The sequence below is a fragment of the Gasterosteus aculeatus genome, chromosome 15 (genome assembly GCF_964276395.1).
Source record: "Gasterosteus aculeatus chromosome 15, fGasAcu3.hap1.1, whole genome shotgun sequence".
Classification (NCBI taxonomy): Eukaryota; Metazoa; Chordata; class Actinopteri; order Perciformes; family Gasterosteidae; genus Gasterosteus; species Gasterosteus aculeatus.
The window spans coordinates 4013403-4025572 of NC_135703.1; the positions used below are offsets into that span (position 1 = coordinate 4013403).

The 12170-nt window shown below is 43.7% G+C and overlaps 3 protein-coding genes across 6 annotated transcripts; all 3 read right to left on the reverse strand.

The window, feature by feature from the left end:
• Positions 1 to 451: 451 nt before the first annotated feature.
• On the reverse strand, positions 452 to 4023 carry tmem39b (transmembrane protein 39B). Of its 2 annotated transcripts, none has more exons than XM_040198903.2 (9): positions 3793 to 4023; positions 2949 to 3145; positions 2563 to 2782; positions 2305 to 2388; positions 1969 to 2123; positions 1426 to 1759; positions 1159 to 1346; positions 942 to 1062; positions 452 to 831 (listed from the first exon to the last, which is right to left on the reverse strand). In XM_040198903.2, the coding sequence occupies exons 2-9, from the start codon at positions 3077 to 3079 to the stop codon at positions 598 to 600; spliced, it is 1467 nt and encodes a 488-aa protein (XP_040054837.1). In that variant the 5' UTR covers positions 3080 to 3145; positions 3793 to 4023; the 3' UTR covers positions 452 to 597. The 2 variants fall into 2 exon arrangements, with proteins under 2 accessions (XP_040054837.1, XP_040054838.1); XM_040198904.2 differs by having other exon boundaries at positions 2949 to 3148.
• Positions 4024 to 4528: 505 nt separating this feature from the next.
• On the reverse strand, positions 4529 to 9380 carry LOC120832568 (KH domain-containing, RNA-binding, signal transduction-associated protein 1). Of its 3 annotated transcripts, XR_005714228.2 has the most exons (11): positions 8955 to 9380; positions 8526 to 8653; positions 8132 to 8248; positions 7898 to 8044; positions 7549 to 7673; positions 7188 to 7446; positions 6987 to 7063; positions 6838 to 6899; positions 6545 to 6720; positions 4714 to 4775; positions 4529 to 4629 (listed from the first exon to the last, which is right to left on the reverse strand). XR_005714228.2 is itself a non-coding variant. In XM_040198958.2 (9 exons), exons 1-9 carry the CDS (start codon positions 9043 to 9045, stop codon positions 6611 to 6613), a joined length of 1116 nt encoding a protein of 371 aa, XP_040054892.1. In that variant the 5' UTR covers positions 9046 to 9380; the 3' UTR covers positions 5739 to 6610. The 3 variants fall into 3 exon arrangements, 1 of the variants encoding a protein (XP_040054892.1); XR_005714227.2 differs by lacking the exons at positions 4529 to 4629; positions 4714 to 4775 and adding an exon at positions 5499 to 5704; XM_040198958.2 differs by lacking the exons at positions 4529 to 4629; positions 4714 to 4775 and having other exon boundaries at positions 5739 to 6720.
• Positions 9381 to 10123: 743 nt separating this feature from the next.
• zbtb8os (zinc finger and BTB domain containing 8 opposite strand) lies at positions 10124 to 12060 on the reverse strand. The gene is made up of 7 exons (XM_040199004.2): positions 11925 to 12060; positions 11701 to 11725; positions 11492 to 11613; positions 11305 to 11387; positions 11011 to 11063; positions 10761 to 10797; positions 10124 to 10608 (listed from the first exon to the last, which is right to left on the reverse strand). The coding sequence occupies exons 1-7, from the start codon at positions 12004 to 12006 to the stop codon at positions 10522 to 10524; spliced, it is 489 nt and encodes a 162-aa protein (XP_040054938.1). The 5' UTR covers positions 12007 to 12060; the 3' UTR covers positions 10124 to 10521.
• Between the last annotated feature and the right edge of the window lie 110 nt (positions 12061 to 12170).

Below are 12170 nucleotides of genomic sequence, written 5' to 3' on the forward strand. Positions count from 1 at the left end.
AAGGTAGCAAGAAATGGAAATATTCGCTGGGGCACTTTATTTTTAATTTTGAAACATTGACTATATTCCTTTATTTGTAAACCAATCCATAGCCTTATACGACTAACCCATAGCATTATATTTTATGTCGTCCATTGTCGTACTGTCTGCTGTTACGCACCAACCGCCAAGTCAAATTCCTTGTTTGTCTGACATATTATGGCAATAAATGTTTCCTGACTCCTGATATAAGTCTTAAAATTCTTAGAATTCCACTAAATGCTCTATTCAAACAGACACTTTGTTATATTCCATCACTGTAAGGCCTAAAAGACATTTACTTCGTACCGCCGTCGTAATCTGGATTGTTGAATCTGTGTATTCGAAACCCTCCATCGTTACAGGATGTAAAGGAAATTGGCGGGAAAAAAAAGGTTTACCAAAAAAAGTAAAAAAATCAATCCATCAAACCTTTAAAGTAATACAAAAATATGTCTTTTTTTATTATGGCAGATCAGAACAAAAACGTGACAGAAAATGCAGTTTGTAGAAAAAATACACAGCTCTTAGGCATGTTTTTTTTTTTGTTCCAAAGTGAATGTGAACGACAACTGAAATCTAACTGACTTTGTGGTCCGATGAGCTGTTTGAGTACGAGTACGCCTTCCCTAGCACTATTCTGTCTCTGAGCAGCTTGAAGAAGGCGTAGTAGTTACTGAAGAGGATCAGGGCCAGCGATATCGTCTGATGCCACTTTTCTGAACATATCAACGAGTAGAGCTGGTAGAATATCATGGCACCCTCCAAGATGATGAGTATGTTCAATATCCGTAAAGGCCTGTTGAAAAAGAACTGAGGGGAGGGAAAGAGATTCGGTCATTAAGCGAGTGCGAGTCGCCGGCTTTTTATAGTACAGCAAATACTTTGCAAAACCGGCGGTACAGAAAATTGGGAATACTCACATAGAAGCGATAATGGGACACGTCTGACGGAACGGCCACATTGTAGTGGCCCATGGCCTTGTAGACGTTCTTATTATGTTTGACCAGGACTCCCTGTGGCCACATGTACTCTTCTGTCCATCTGAGCAAACACAGAGAGCAGATTTTAATTAGCAAATCAAATCAAATTAGTCCAAACACACCCAGAGCCCTGCAGCACACCCCGAGTGGTACATACATGTGCTGAAGAACATTGGAGCAGAGCGAGGGGTCTACTTTCTGCCAGCAGCCCAGGTGCGCTGCGGCTTTGTGAAGCAGGTCACAGTACCGAGGTGGCAACAGGTGCCTCATGAGGATGACTGACGTACTGACGGACACCAGGATGAACAGCTCACAAGACCAGCGCTTGTCTACATACTGTGTACTCTGAGAGAAAACAGAAGCGATATTAAAGCATATTCACTTATTAACGTGTGTGTGAGTTACAATTCGGACAGTTTCGCACCTTGACAAACCAGACGGGAACAAAGGCCACGTAGTAAGCGCTGAGCATCGAGCTGACCAGCACCTCCTTCATCCTCCAGTTGAAGTCCATCTTCAGGTACTCCACCTCCTTGCGGATGAGATCCGGGGAGAGGCAGCAGGCGTGAGTCGGCATGGCCTGGACGCCGTACAGCTGGCTGGTGTGCTGCTTCCACGTCTCCTTCAGCACGCTCAAGTAGTCTTTGCCCCGAGCCGCGCTGCCCACCTCCTTGGAGCCGATGCTGGCGACGGGGGAGAGCAGACCTGCCCGCCGGAAGTCGCAGCTCAGCCGGAAGAATGGAATGTACATCCCGAATCTGTGGGAAGGGAAACACAACGCTTAGCAGACTAAAGCCTCGGTGAAAACAGATATGAACACACGAACGCATAAAACATCAGCAGGACACAATACTGACATAAGAAAATCTATCAAATACATGCAAATGCATTAACATTTGTATAACGTGCACCAAAAATAGCTTGTTGATCCGGCACGAGCCTCTTCGTCCTCCTCGTGTGTACTCACGGGTAGCAGAGGAAGAGCAGGCTGAGGACGGAGTACGTCCTGAACAGGTAAATGAGTGAGCGGCAAAGGCTCCAGCCCGTCAGCGTTAGCACGGCGAACCGCGCCATCACCAGGAAGATGGAATGAGGGAAGGACAGCTTCCCACTCTGTGACGCCTGCGCCGGGCGATGCAGCGAAAACAGAATTGTCGCATTAATACAGTTTTGAAGGGGAAAGATGCGCGAGGGGAAAAGGCGAAGCGCCGGCCTCGTTTGCATCAACCACAGAGAGCGGAGCACACGTCAGGCACTAAAGCTAAATTCGGAAAAAGATAGAAGCCAAAAGTTGAAGTCTTACCTCTTTGACAATCGCTGCAATTAACCTCCTCGCCAGTACGATGATTATGAACACCAGCATGTTATAATCGATGAGGTGAAAGTTCTGCAAATAATAAGATTGAATCAGGGTTATTTCTTACTTTAACAGTGCTACGAAGCACAACCTGAAAATCCCAGATATGAAAATCTCAAAAACAGAGATACGGTGACTGCTAACAATAACACCCGATAAACCAAAACAAACGGGACCGTCAACAGCTGACCACCGAGTGCTCACCAGGGAAGTGTGCGAGGGAGGATGTGATGGGGGGTACCACCACACGGTCTTGTAGATGTTGACGTAATGGACAAAGAGGGCGATGAGGTGGCAGAAGAAAAGATGGAGCTCGAACAGCACGTTGCGATCCACGGACAGCTCGGGGATCTTACAGTGCTTCAGGGGAACAACCGTCTGCGCGGCCAGAGGGGGATTGGACATGCACGTCCCCGAGCCGTTCCTGCAGACGGAGGGAAGCCGCGTTATTGTGATGTTGCACGTGTCGAGACAATTGGGCAGCGGGACACATCTGCAGCCTCGATGAGGAGCGGTCCATCGGGAGTGGGGATGCGGAGCGGGGGGGGGTCCCTCGGGGTGTGTTTCAGCAGCGGTAAACCAGGGCTTACCTGGCGCGGGATCGCACCCCTGTGACCGGGGAGCTGGTGGAGTGGTTGCCGTTGCTGACCGAGCCCGGTTCGTTGCTCAGGGGCGGTCTGCAGTACGTGGTGCGGTTCGCCCCTCTCCTTCCGCCAGCCATCGCAGACACACAAGCAGCCGACTTCTCCCAGCTGCTTTTAGGATTCCTCTCCTCCTTTGCTTTTATCTGCTTACGTGGAAGCAGGTCACAGTGAGTGAGGAGAGATGTAATAATGTTTAAAGTGACTAATGGTTTGTGTCGGTCTGTGATATGTATCACGTAGGACGGAATTCCAGAAGAGAGCATCAGTTAGTGAAGTTACATATCTGATGTCACAGAGCTGACAGGAGGGAGCGGAACACAAGAGTCACAACAACAACCACATCATCAACACATATTTGCAAGTTTAAGGCGTTGTGGCAAATCACAGCGGGTGCAAAGTCAAATAGATCTGCAGGAAAAATCTCCCTCGGAAATACACACGATCAGCTGTCGTTGTTGGAGGACTTGAAGATAACTGCATAGCGTCTTTTTTGCATATGCTGCAAGTTGTTTATTGCGGAAGCTGACACCACAAGCTAGCTAAGAAGCGACATAATTCGCTCTCTTCCCGGTCTCTATGTTTTACGAGGGTGAAAGGACACGAGTCAGAGGGGAAACCCAACGTTCCACGAGCGAATCAGCCCGCCGAGACCATGCTTGATCAAAAACAAAGATCGAGGCCTACGCTAGCGGTGTGTCTAACTAGCTAGCTTGCTGGTTAGCTAGCTTGTTAGCTAGTTAGCTGCCAAACCAACCTACCAAACCGGCTGCACCGCTAAATGCAAGCTTACCGGAGGCAGGCTCCGTTATCCGCCGCAGAAGCCGCCGTTGCAGTTAAACACGATGCATTTTCAAGATATCGGTTGAAATACTGGCGTGTTTTCCATTGAAATCGGCGAAGAGAGTCATTGTTGATGTGAAAGTAGCCGCTAGCAGACGGGGGCGCGGATCCGGGAGCGACATGAGGGAGGAGAGTCCGTTAAAGGGACAATACACCGATATTCAGACCAGCACAGCAATGCGACTACACGCGTTACATTATCTGGGCTAAAATACACTATCACATTCAGTGGAATAGTTCAGTGTGTATTGATACTTTTCATTAACTATAATTGTGCAGTTAATTAAACGCGTTTTCCCCTTTTCTTAATTAACAGTTTATTAACTTTTTGTGTGGACTGTTTTTTGTAATTGAGTGCATGTGTAACAAGTCAAATTCCATGTACGCGTACGTGACCGTATACACATACGGTTCTGCAAATTCAAGACTACAGTGGTTTTGTCTTTGATAAAACAGTGACGTCATAATAGAACTGATGCAAATTCAAGATGTGCACGACAACCATCGCTCTGACGTGACATGGCTGTTTATGGTGACCAAAAAAGTAGGAAACAAGTCATTTTTTTGACTATTTTTTTAATAAAAATGCAGTAAAAAAATTGTATGTAAAAATGAATAACTGGACACATTAAAATAAAAAATGTAAAAAAACAACATTAAAATTCCACATGATCAGATCCTTAGTATTTTTCTTTTTAAAAACCTACAAATCCCTTGAAGGGACAGTATTGACCAAGCAGTCAGCGACACAGCAAGGCCCCGCTCGATCCAGGGACTTTCAATGGACCTGTCGGAAAAGAAGAAAAGAAAATGTTCAATGCTCACAGCACAGTTGAAGGCAAACACTTGCATGCAGTAACTTCCAACTGACCATAAAAATCCTGGTAAACTGGAGATCAATGTGTCAACTGCACCTACAGTCTTTCTGACAACCTAAAAAGAGAAACAGAAATTAGATCTTGGAAAGCACAGCGACTTTGTGCAGTGAGTAACACACATGCAAAACCAACTTTAGACTAAAAAAAAAAAAAAGTATCATGCAACTCAAGCTGAAAGGTTTTGTCCACCAATGGGAAGTTTTAACGTTTTGAGTGAAACTACTAATTTTCATTAATCTACATTCTACAGAAATTATCAAGATGGAAATTGATAAGTATTGAGTGAAATGAATGGACCATTATTGGTTTTATTTGAGCAAGAGTTGCATCACAACCATTTCTGGTTGTTTTGTACGGCTTATTTTGCTCGGAAATAACTACAGATAGCATAATTTTGTACTTCAATGTTTTGGATATGTTTTGGATGACTTTCATTACTTGATGTTTTGCACAGAAAACAAAAAAAACAAAACAAAAAAAAAAATCTAATAAATGAGTGTTGGGGTTAGTTTTACCTTCTTGCGGCGATCTTTAGGCTTTTAGAATCCTCTCCTCTGCGATTTTTTTCTTTTATAAAAACCAGCCAGCATGACTTTGCATCAAAGTCAAGTAAGATCCCTGCAAGCTTGATTTGAAATACTGTTGAAATTCAGTTATTTCAAGTGGCTGAAGATACATTGCTCTCTTGAGAGCTTGAATAGATACACTAATTGAAGGTTAATGACAATCAATGTTCAAGCACTACATCATTCTCAGTTCAAACATATTTGGCCGCACATTACCTCAAGGAATGAGCTTTTTTTATTTGTTTTGAAGGCGACATTACATGTGTCATTTAGATAAGTTTTGAAAAACAGACGAAGAGGATAAGCTCCATGTCAGAGCACTGCTTTTGTTTTGAGTTTTTTTTTTTTGTGTATACATACAGCTTATTCAGCGTTGTTGAGAAACCCTCAGGACCACTTTCACAAACTGAAGGCATTCCTTTGGTACAACAAAGGCAAAATACCATGTTTAGTTTGATTAAAAAGAAACTAGAAACTTTATTGAAACACGCACTGCAGAAAAACATTTGGGGATATATTTAGTATCCTATTTAGCCAAAAGGAACACAGGCATTATGCATTTTGGAGACGATACGGCTTAAAGCATACACAGTTTTTCTAAGGTTATGTACAAAATATTGAGTTGGCTGCTGCCTTCCTCTCACATAGTAAGGATTGTTAATCCTTCAGGCTTTCCAAGAATTAGTCGATCAACGTTGATTTCGCAAGTAATAGTCAGATCACAATAAATCAATTGTAAAGTGAAGCAAATATACTTTTCTTTGCCAAATTGATTTCAATAGTATTTTAGGATACTCTATAACTTCACACACTTGAGTTATATTGCAGTGTAAACAAATCTAAGATAAGACTTATTTATCAAAACGGCTCAGGGCTGTATTTGAGTTTGTGACTACATCGGTTAAAGTAAAGTTACATTGAGGCATTGGGAATCGCTTTTGTCCAGTCACGAAGGACTTTTAGAATGCAGCCCACGTGAGAAGAATTTATCGCCATAGTCACATTTTGTTCAGACGCAATTAACTTAAACGATAAATCATTAAAAGGTTACTCTGTTTTCTTTGTTAGGGTTATGTCACTAGGACCTGCCAACTACCCAACTGAAACAAACATTAAATGGAAACAGGTAAACAACGAAAAACCGTCTTCACGTTTCTCCTCTTGCACTATGATACAGCCAACAAAACATCTACCGGGTTTAAAAAATAAAAAAATAAAATAAACCATAAAAAAAGGGAACAAACGAAAGGGGAATTACTTTTTGAAACGTTCAGTGAGTTACAATCGGAGACAGTTGCCATAGCAACTCTCTACCAGTAGCCGTTCAGTATCTTCCGTAGGGATGCTCTCTATACGTTCCCTTCGACTGCCTGGGGGCGGTGGTCTTGCCTCCGGCACCGGAGCTGGACCATGAGTTGTCCCACTCATCCTGAGCTGTAAAGACAGAGACACACACACACACACGAAAATCATCAGTGAGGTAAACAACCCAACCCTCCAAAAAGTGTCCTCAGTGAGTGAGTGCATGCTGCAAAAACAAGATCATCTTACCATAGGGCTCATACGGGGTTTCCTGGGCCTCTCCATGTCCATAATCATAATACTCAGTATCCCTGTGGGCAGTAGAATAGTGTGAGTATGGTATTTATATCGTCATAGTTAGTGGGCAGGTAGGGGGACCCAATTTCATTTTGACTTACGCAGGGGCAGGTTGCTGATTGTAATAGTTTTCATATCCTTCGTAGGTAGGCTCTGCATACTGCTCCTCATAGGCAGGCTAAAATGGCAACAAATTAAGTTAGTCAATGTTAAGTGTGTCACTAGTAATGCAACCCAAGGTACCCACATTGCACCCAATAAGAGATCATCATGGTCAAGCAATTAAATAAGCATCAACTTACGTAGTCCTCATAGCCATCGGTTTTGGACTGTGATGTAGAGGGAGGACCTTGATGGGACATGGCTGCAGAGGGGAGCATCCTCGGAGCCCCAGCTGCAGGCGGTCTAGAGCGGGGAGCGGAGCCTCCTCTATTGGGAGCAGAGGGCGGTCCGCCCCTACCGGATGGGGCACCTCGATGGCCGTTGCCGCGGCCTAAGCCCCCTCGCGGGCCTCCGCCGCGCATTGATCCCCGGGGAGCCCCGCGTGGCATCCCTCGCCCCCTGTGGACAGTCAACCAGGTTGTAGAATTTAACAAACTGTAAACGCAGAGCCTCAAAACTAGCACCAACAAAACAAAAACAAAAAAAGTGACACGTTCCTACCTTGGCCCTCCACTACCAGGGGGTCCTCCCCTCCCCCTCCCGAGGTGACCGCCCCGTCCCCTGCTTCCATCCTGGGATCCGTTTAGGAAGTGGGGATCCATGTACGGGTCATGTTCACCGGGCTCCTACAAAAGATCCCAACATGTCAATTAGCATGTTCATGGAACAGCCAAACTGTGCCACGTTCACACCTGCAGCACGATACGTACAAAAGATTAACTGTTCATTTGTGATTCTAATGCAAGCATGAAAAAAAATCATCCAATGCAAAGTATGTTCGTTCCCATGGCAACCGTCAATGCACCACGTCAATGGAACTGGGTCGTGAACCGCTCCCCTGGGAACTTACCGGGATAAGGAACTTCTTGACCTCCTCCATGGCATGAGCCATGCGCATGTAGGCCTCTGGAATGGGTGCCATCACCTCAATGAACACATGCAGCTCCATGGACAAGTGAGCATATTTGGCCTCACCGCCTTTCCTCAACTCTTCCTCCTGAGAACGAAATAGAAATTAGGTTACAACACTTTGGGATACCAGGTAGCATCCTTTTGAATCGTGCAGCAGGGAAAAGGTTCCAACCTTGTTCTTGTCTCTCATGGAGCCTTTACCCAGAACGGAAATCTTTGCACCGGTCTCTTCCTGGAGTCTCTTGATTGTGCTCCCCTGTGGCCCCAATAGCTTACCAACAAAGTTGACCTGCAGGAGACATTGCAATTTAATTATAGCATTACATCATCGCGAAACAGTAAGTAAGGATATGTAGCAATTCCCAAAAGGAAATCGGGTGAGTCAACCCCAAGGCCTCCCAAAGTCCTTTATTCTAAAAACAGTTTATTAATGCATTATGCACAAACAGGTCTTTAGACTACTTTAATCCTGTGAGACGGTGCAGGATTATGCATATCTTCATGTGGCTCATTTTAGCTCAAATGGGCCAATTCTCAACACCCAGCACGGGGACTCGAACGCTTACCCGGGGGTACTGCTTGGTAGGGATGAGCACCCGCTCCTTCAGTTTGAGGTTCTTGGTGGTAAACAGGTCCAGATACGTTTCCTTCTCCGGCTCTTTCTTTGTTTCACCTTTCTGAATCCTCTCAATTTCTGTAGACAAGAAAGACAGTTTTTTTTCCTCCCCAAAATGCAATGACGATGCACGAGGAACTGCAAAAAATATAATGTATTTGCGATGATGTTTAGCGCCGCTTTCATCGATTTAAAATCAATTATTCGAGCGTTAACGCAAAACCTTAAAAACAAAACATTACATTTTTCAAACAGCAGAGTGTGACCCACATCTCGCACAACCACGTGTCCATTACGCCATTGTGCGGGCCACTTGTTTAGGGCAGAACGACGCCGGGCCTCTCGCCATTCTCGCGTCGAAAGCTCTCGCTCACTTTACCTGCGGAGATGAGTTTCGTCGCGTGCGTGAACGACGAATCCAAGCTGTCCTTCTCAGCCAGCAGCTCCGGGAGGTATTTAGTGTCTTCCATTTTGATTTTTGTCCCCCCTCCTTTGTGGATTTGCCTCTACGATGGATTCAACAAAAAAAAATCTTTAAAAAGAAGGAAAAAAAAACTCCGAAGCGCGCGGCCGGATTAAAAAAACCGAAGCACCCGCTGCGTTTCGCGGAGGAGAAAAAGACAACAACTGCGGCGCGATACACGGCGGAGTTTTGCAGGACGGCCGGCTGTCTTTTTTCCGTTCTGCGAGGCGCGCTGCTCTCTCCAATGGACAAAGGAGCAATGGCGCAGCTGCATTTCAGCGCGCGGTGGGCGGAGGGACGCGGCAGGGGGGGCGGTGACGTCACCGCCGCCGGGGATGCCGGGAGGGAGAGTCCGTAGATATAACGTTGCGTCTGCGGGAGAGAGCGGCATATTCGTCGTGGATTCAACGGCCTCCTGCTGTTCGTTGTAGGAAATATTGTCTTCGTATCATCTCCGTCAATGCTGAATACTGTTAGAAGCCTTCCATTGCAAAAACAACGGGGGTGTAAAACGGTTGCGTTAAAGTTGTTGCAATAAAGAATCATTCACGATGCCATTGTTTATTATTTCTAATTTGCTTCTAATGTTCTCACAAATGTACGTAATATTGTTTTCGAATTGTGCAGTGAATTTTACACATTTGATCCATGTCAAGAGATTAGTTGAGATGGAAATCAAAGTGTGAAGCTTTAATTTAACCACATCTATCGTAAATTCCATAAATAATGCAGCTTGCACTTCGCTGTACTACAGAACAGCTTGTAGAAACTGCCACAGATTATTCAGTCAACACTGTTTTTAAAAGTGTCCTCCTCTATCTATAAAGGTCACGATTATCCAGTCTTACTGTTCTATTCCAACTGAATATGAAGTTTAAAAAATCTGGTCTTATTAATGTGTTTTAATTTTAGGTATTAGAGGTACAATGAATATCATAAGGGCACTAACAAAACCCAGGAGCAGCTGTGACACATTTGAATTGAGGATACAATCAGTACACAATAATTATTCATTTGTGCTTGATGCACAAAGCACTACAAAACTCATTCAATGTTGTCCTCCATAATGACCAAGCACCCAAAAATCATTCGAAAGCAAGATTTTATTTTAAAGTACCAACCATTAAAATCAACCCCACAGCAGAAAAATATGTAGATTTATTTACAATGTTGCATTAACACAATTCATGTCAAATGTGCTATAAATAAAAATTTGCAAAAGCAGTAAGAGTAAAACCTGGTTGACAAAATTTGTCAAAAACGTTGCATTGTTCTAAATTAGTTTGACTTTTCAGTATTAACTGTATGAAAAGAGCCAACATTACGTGTTGGGAAATGATTGCTGTTTGTAAACAATTTGCTTTTGAAATACAAAACCAGATTTGATCATTCAGGAAACAGTGCTTTAGATAAAAGGCCACTAAAATCGGCTAAGTAGAATTTTCTGTTTCATTGAACCAGGAGTGCGGTTTGACTGGTATTGTCAAATATCAATGATGGCAAATATCTCTGGTTTGTCAATATCGTGGATCTGCATTGCGGAGTATGTGATGGCTTTCACCTCAGTTCCCTGGATTTACAAAAGAAGACATAAGAAAAACCCAGCATTTATGTATATTTTGTAATGCATTATAAACATTATGTATATGTAGTTAATCACTTTATTATATACAGAATTATAATCTGAAAAAATGGGCTGTTCTACAGCGACGTTTTACCTACCTGTGGATGTTTTACCAGAGAGAATTCTTCACCCCAACTTTAATTAATAAAAGAAAGACAATCGTATGAGAGAGCAGCTCGGAAGAGATGAATAAAATAGAAAAAAAAACTAGAGAAAAACACAAATTAGATAGAGGGTAACCAAGACGATAATTGAGAGGAGAACTAGGTAGGTTTTAAAAATCTGGAGTTAAACTTCCCCATCCCTGTCCTTTTATAACCTTTATTATATAGAGGCAACCCAACTTACCCAATGGAGCGGATCTTGAAGTGCATTCTGTCTATGTGCAGAACTTTTACCTCCTAGTGGATAGATGTAACAACTTATTATATCAGGATAATAACATAGGAAAATAAATTAAATTAAAATTAAATAAATTATTATGAAGATATAAACATTAAGAAAATAATGTAAACTATGCATAACTATTCAAGTCTCCCTGTTGTGGCAGGGTTGAATAAATCTGTGTTAGTTCTTCCGCTAGATGCTTTGATACAACATGTAAACATTTCCACTACCAAATATATATACACACACACTCACCCTGGGAACAAAGAAGAGCTCTGCACTAAACTTGTACAACCAGTCATCCAGGAAGTGGAAAAGAAGAGACTCCATGTCGTCTCCTTTGCAGAAGGGAAGATGAAATAGAGGTTTAGTGCCGGTGATCTGAAAGCATCATGACAGGTAACTCGGATGTATAGAAAAGGTTGATGGATTCTGCTCTCACCCTCCGATTCCACTTCAACAGTATCGATCGGCTCCACCGTCTCCGTGTCCGTCATGTAGCCAAACATGCCCATGGCACACTGCTCGAAGGCCTCCTCGAGATCGTTTCCCCAAGAGTGAATTCTTGGAAGAGAGATCAGAAAATGTGACGGGGACCGAACAACAGAGACACACGTGCGCGTTCACGCCAAGATATTGAAACACACTCACTGTACATCTGCCGTGTGATCCAGGTCTGTGATAGTAAAACACAAGGTGGCATAATGAGGCTTGCTGTCAGACGAGCTGGTGACAGCTGGATTGATGTGACAATAGTCGCTTCAAAGCACATACGCGGTTTTGGACTTTAAAACAAGTGTTCACGAGTTGACGTAAGTAACGTTCAACGAGCTAAGCTAGCTACGCTAAGCTAATTGTCATAACATCAGACTTACATTCATACTTCTTGTTGATTGGAGGGTATTTTGACTTAGTCGCTTTCTGTGCCGCCGTCAGGTCCAGCTCACGGTCGTTCATGACGACTGTACCTTCGTTCAACGCTGTAAAAGAGGACCCAAAACAAATGCTACCATGTCTGCGTATCACACCCACCTACCAACGCACCGCTACATGTACCTCAAGGGGGCGTTCCGGATGAAGAACTCTGCTGCGGTGACGACTTCCTGTCAGTATTTGGTCAA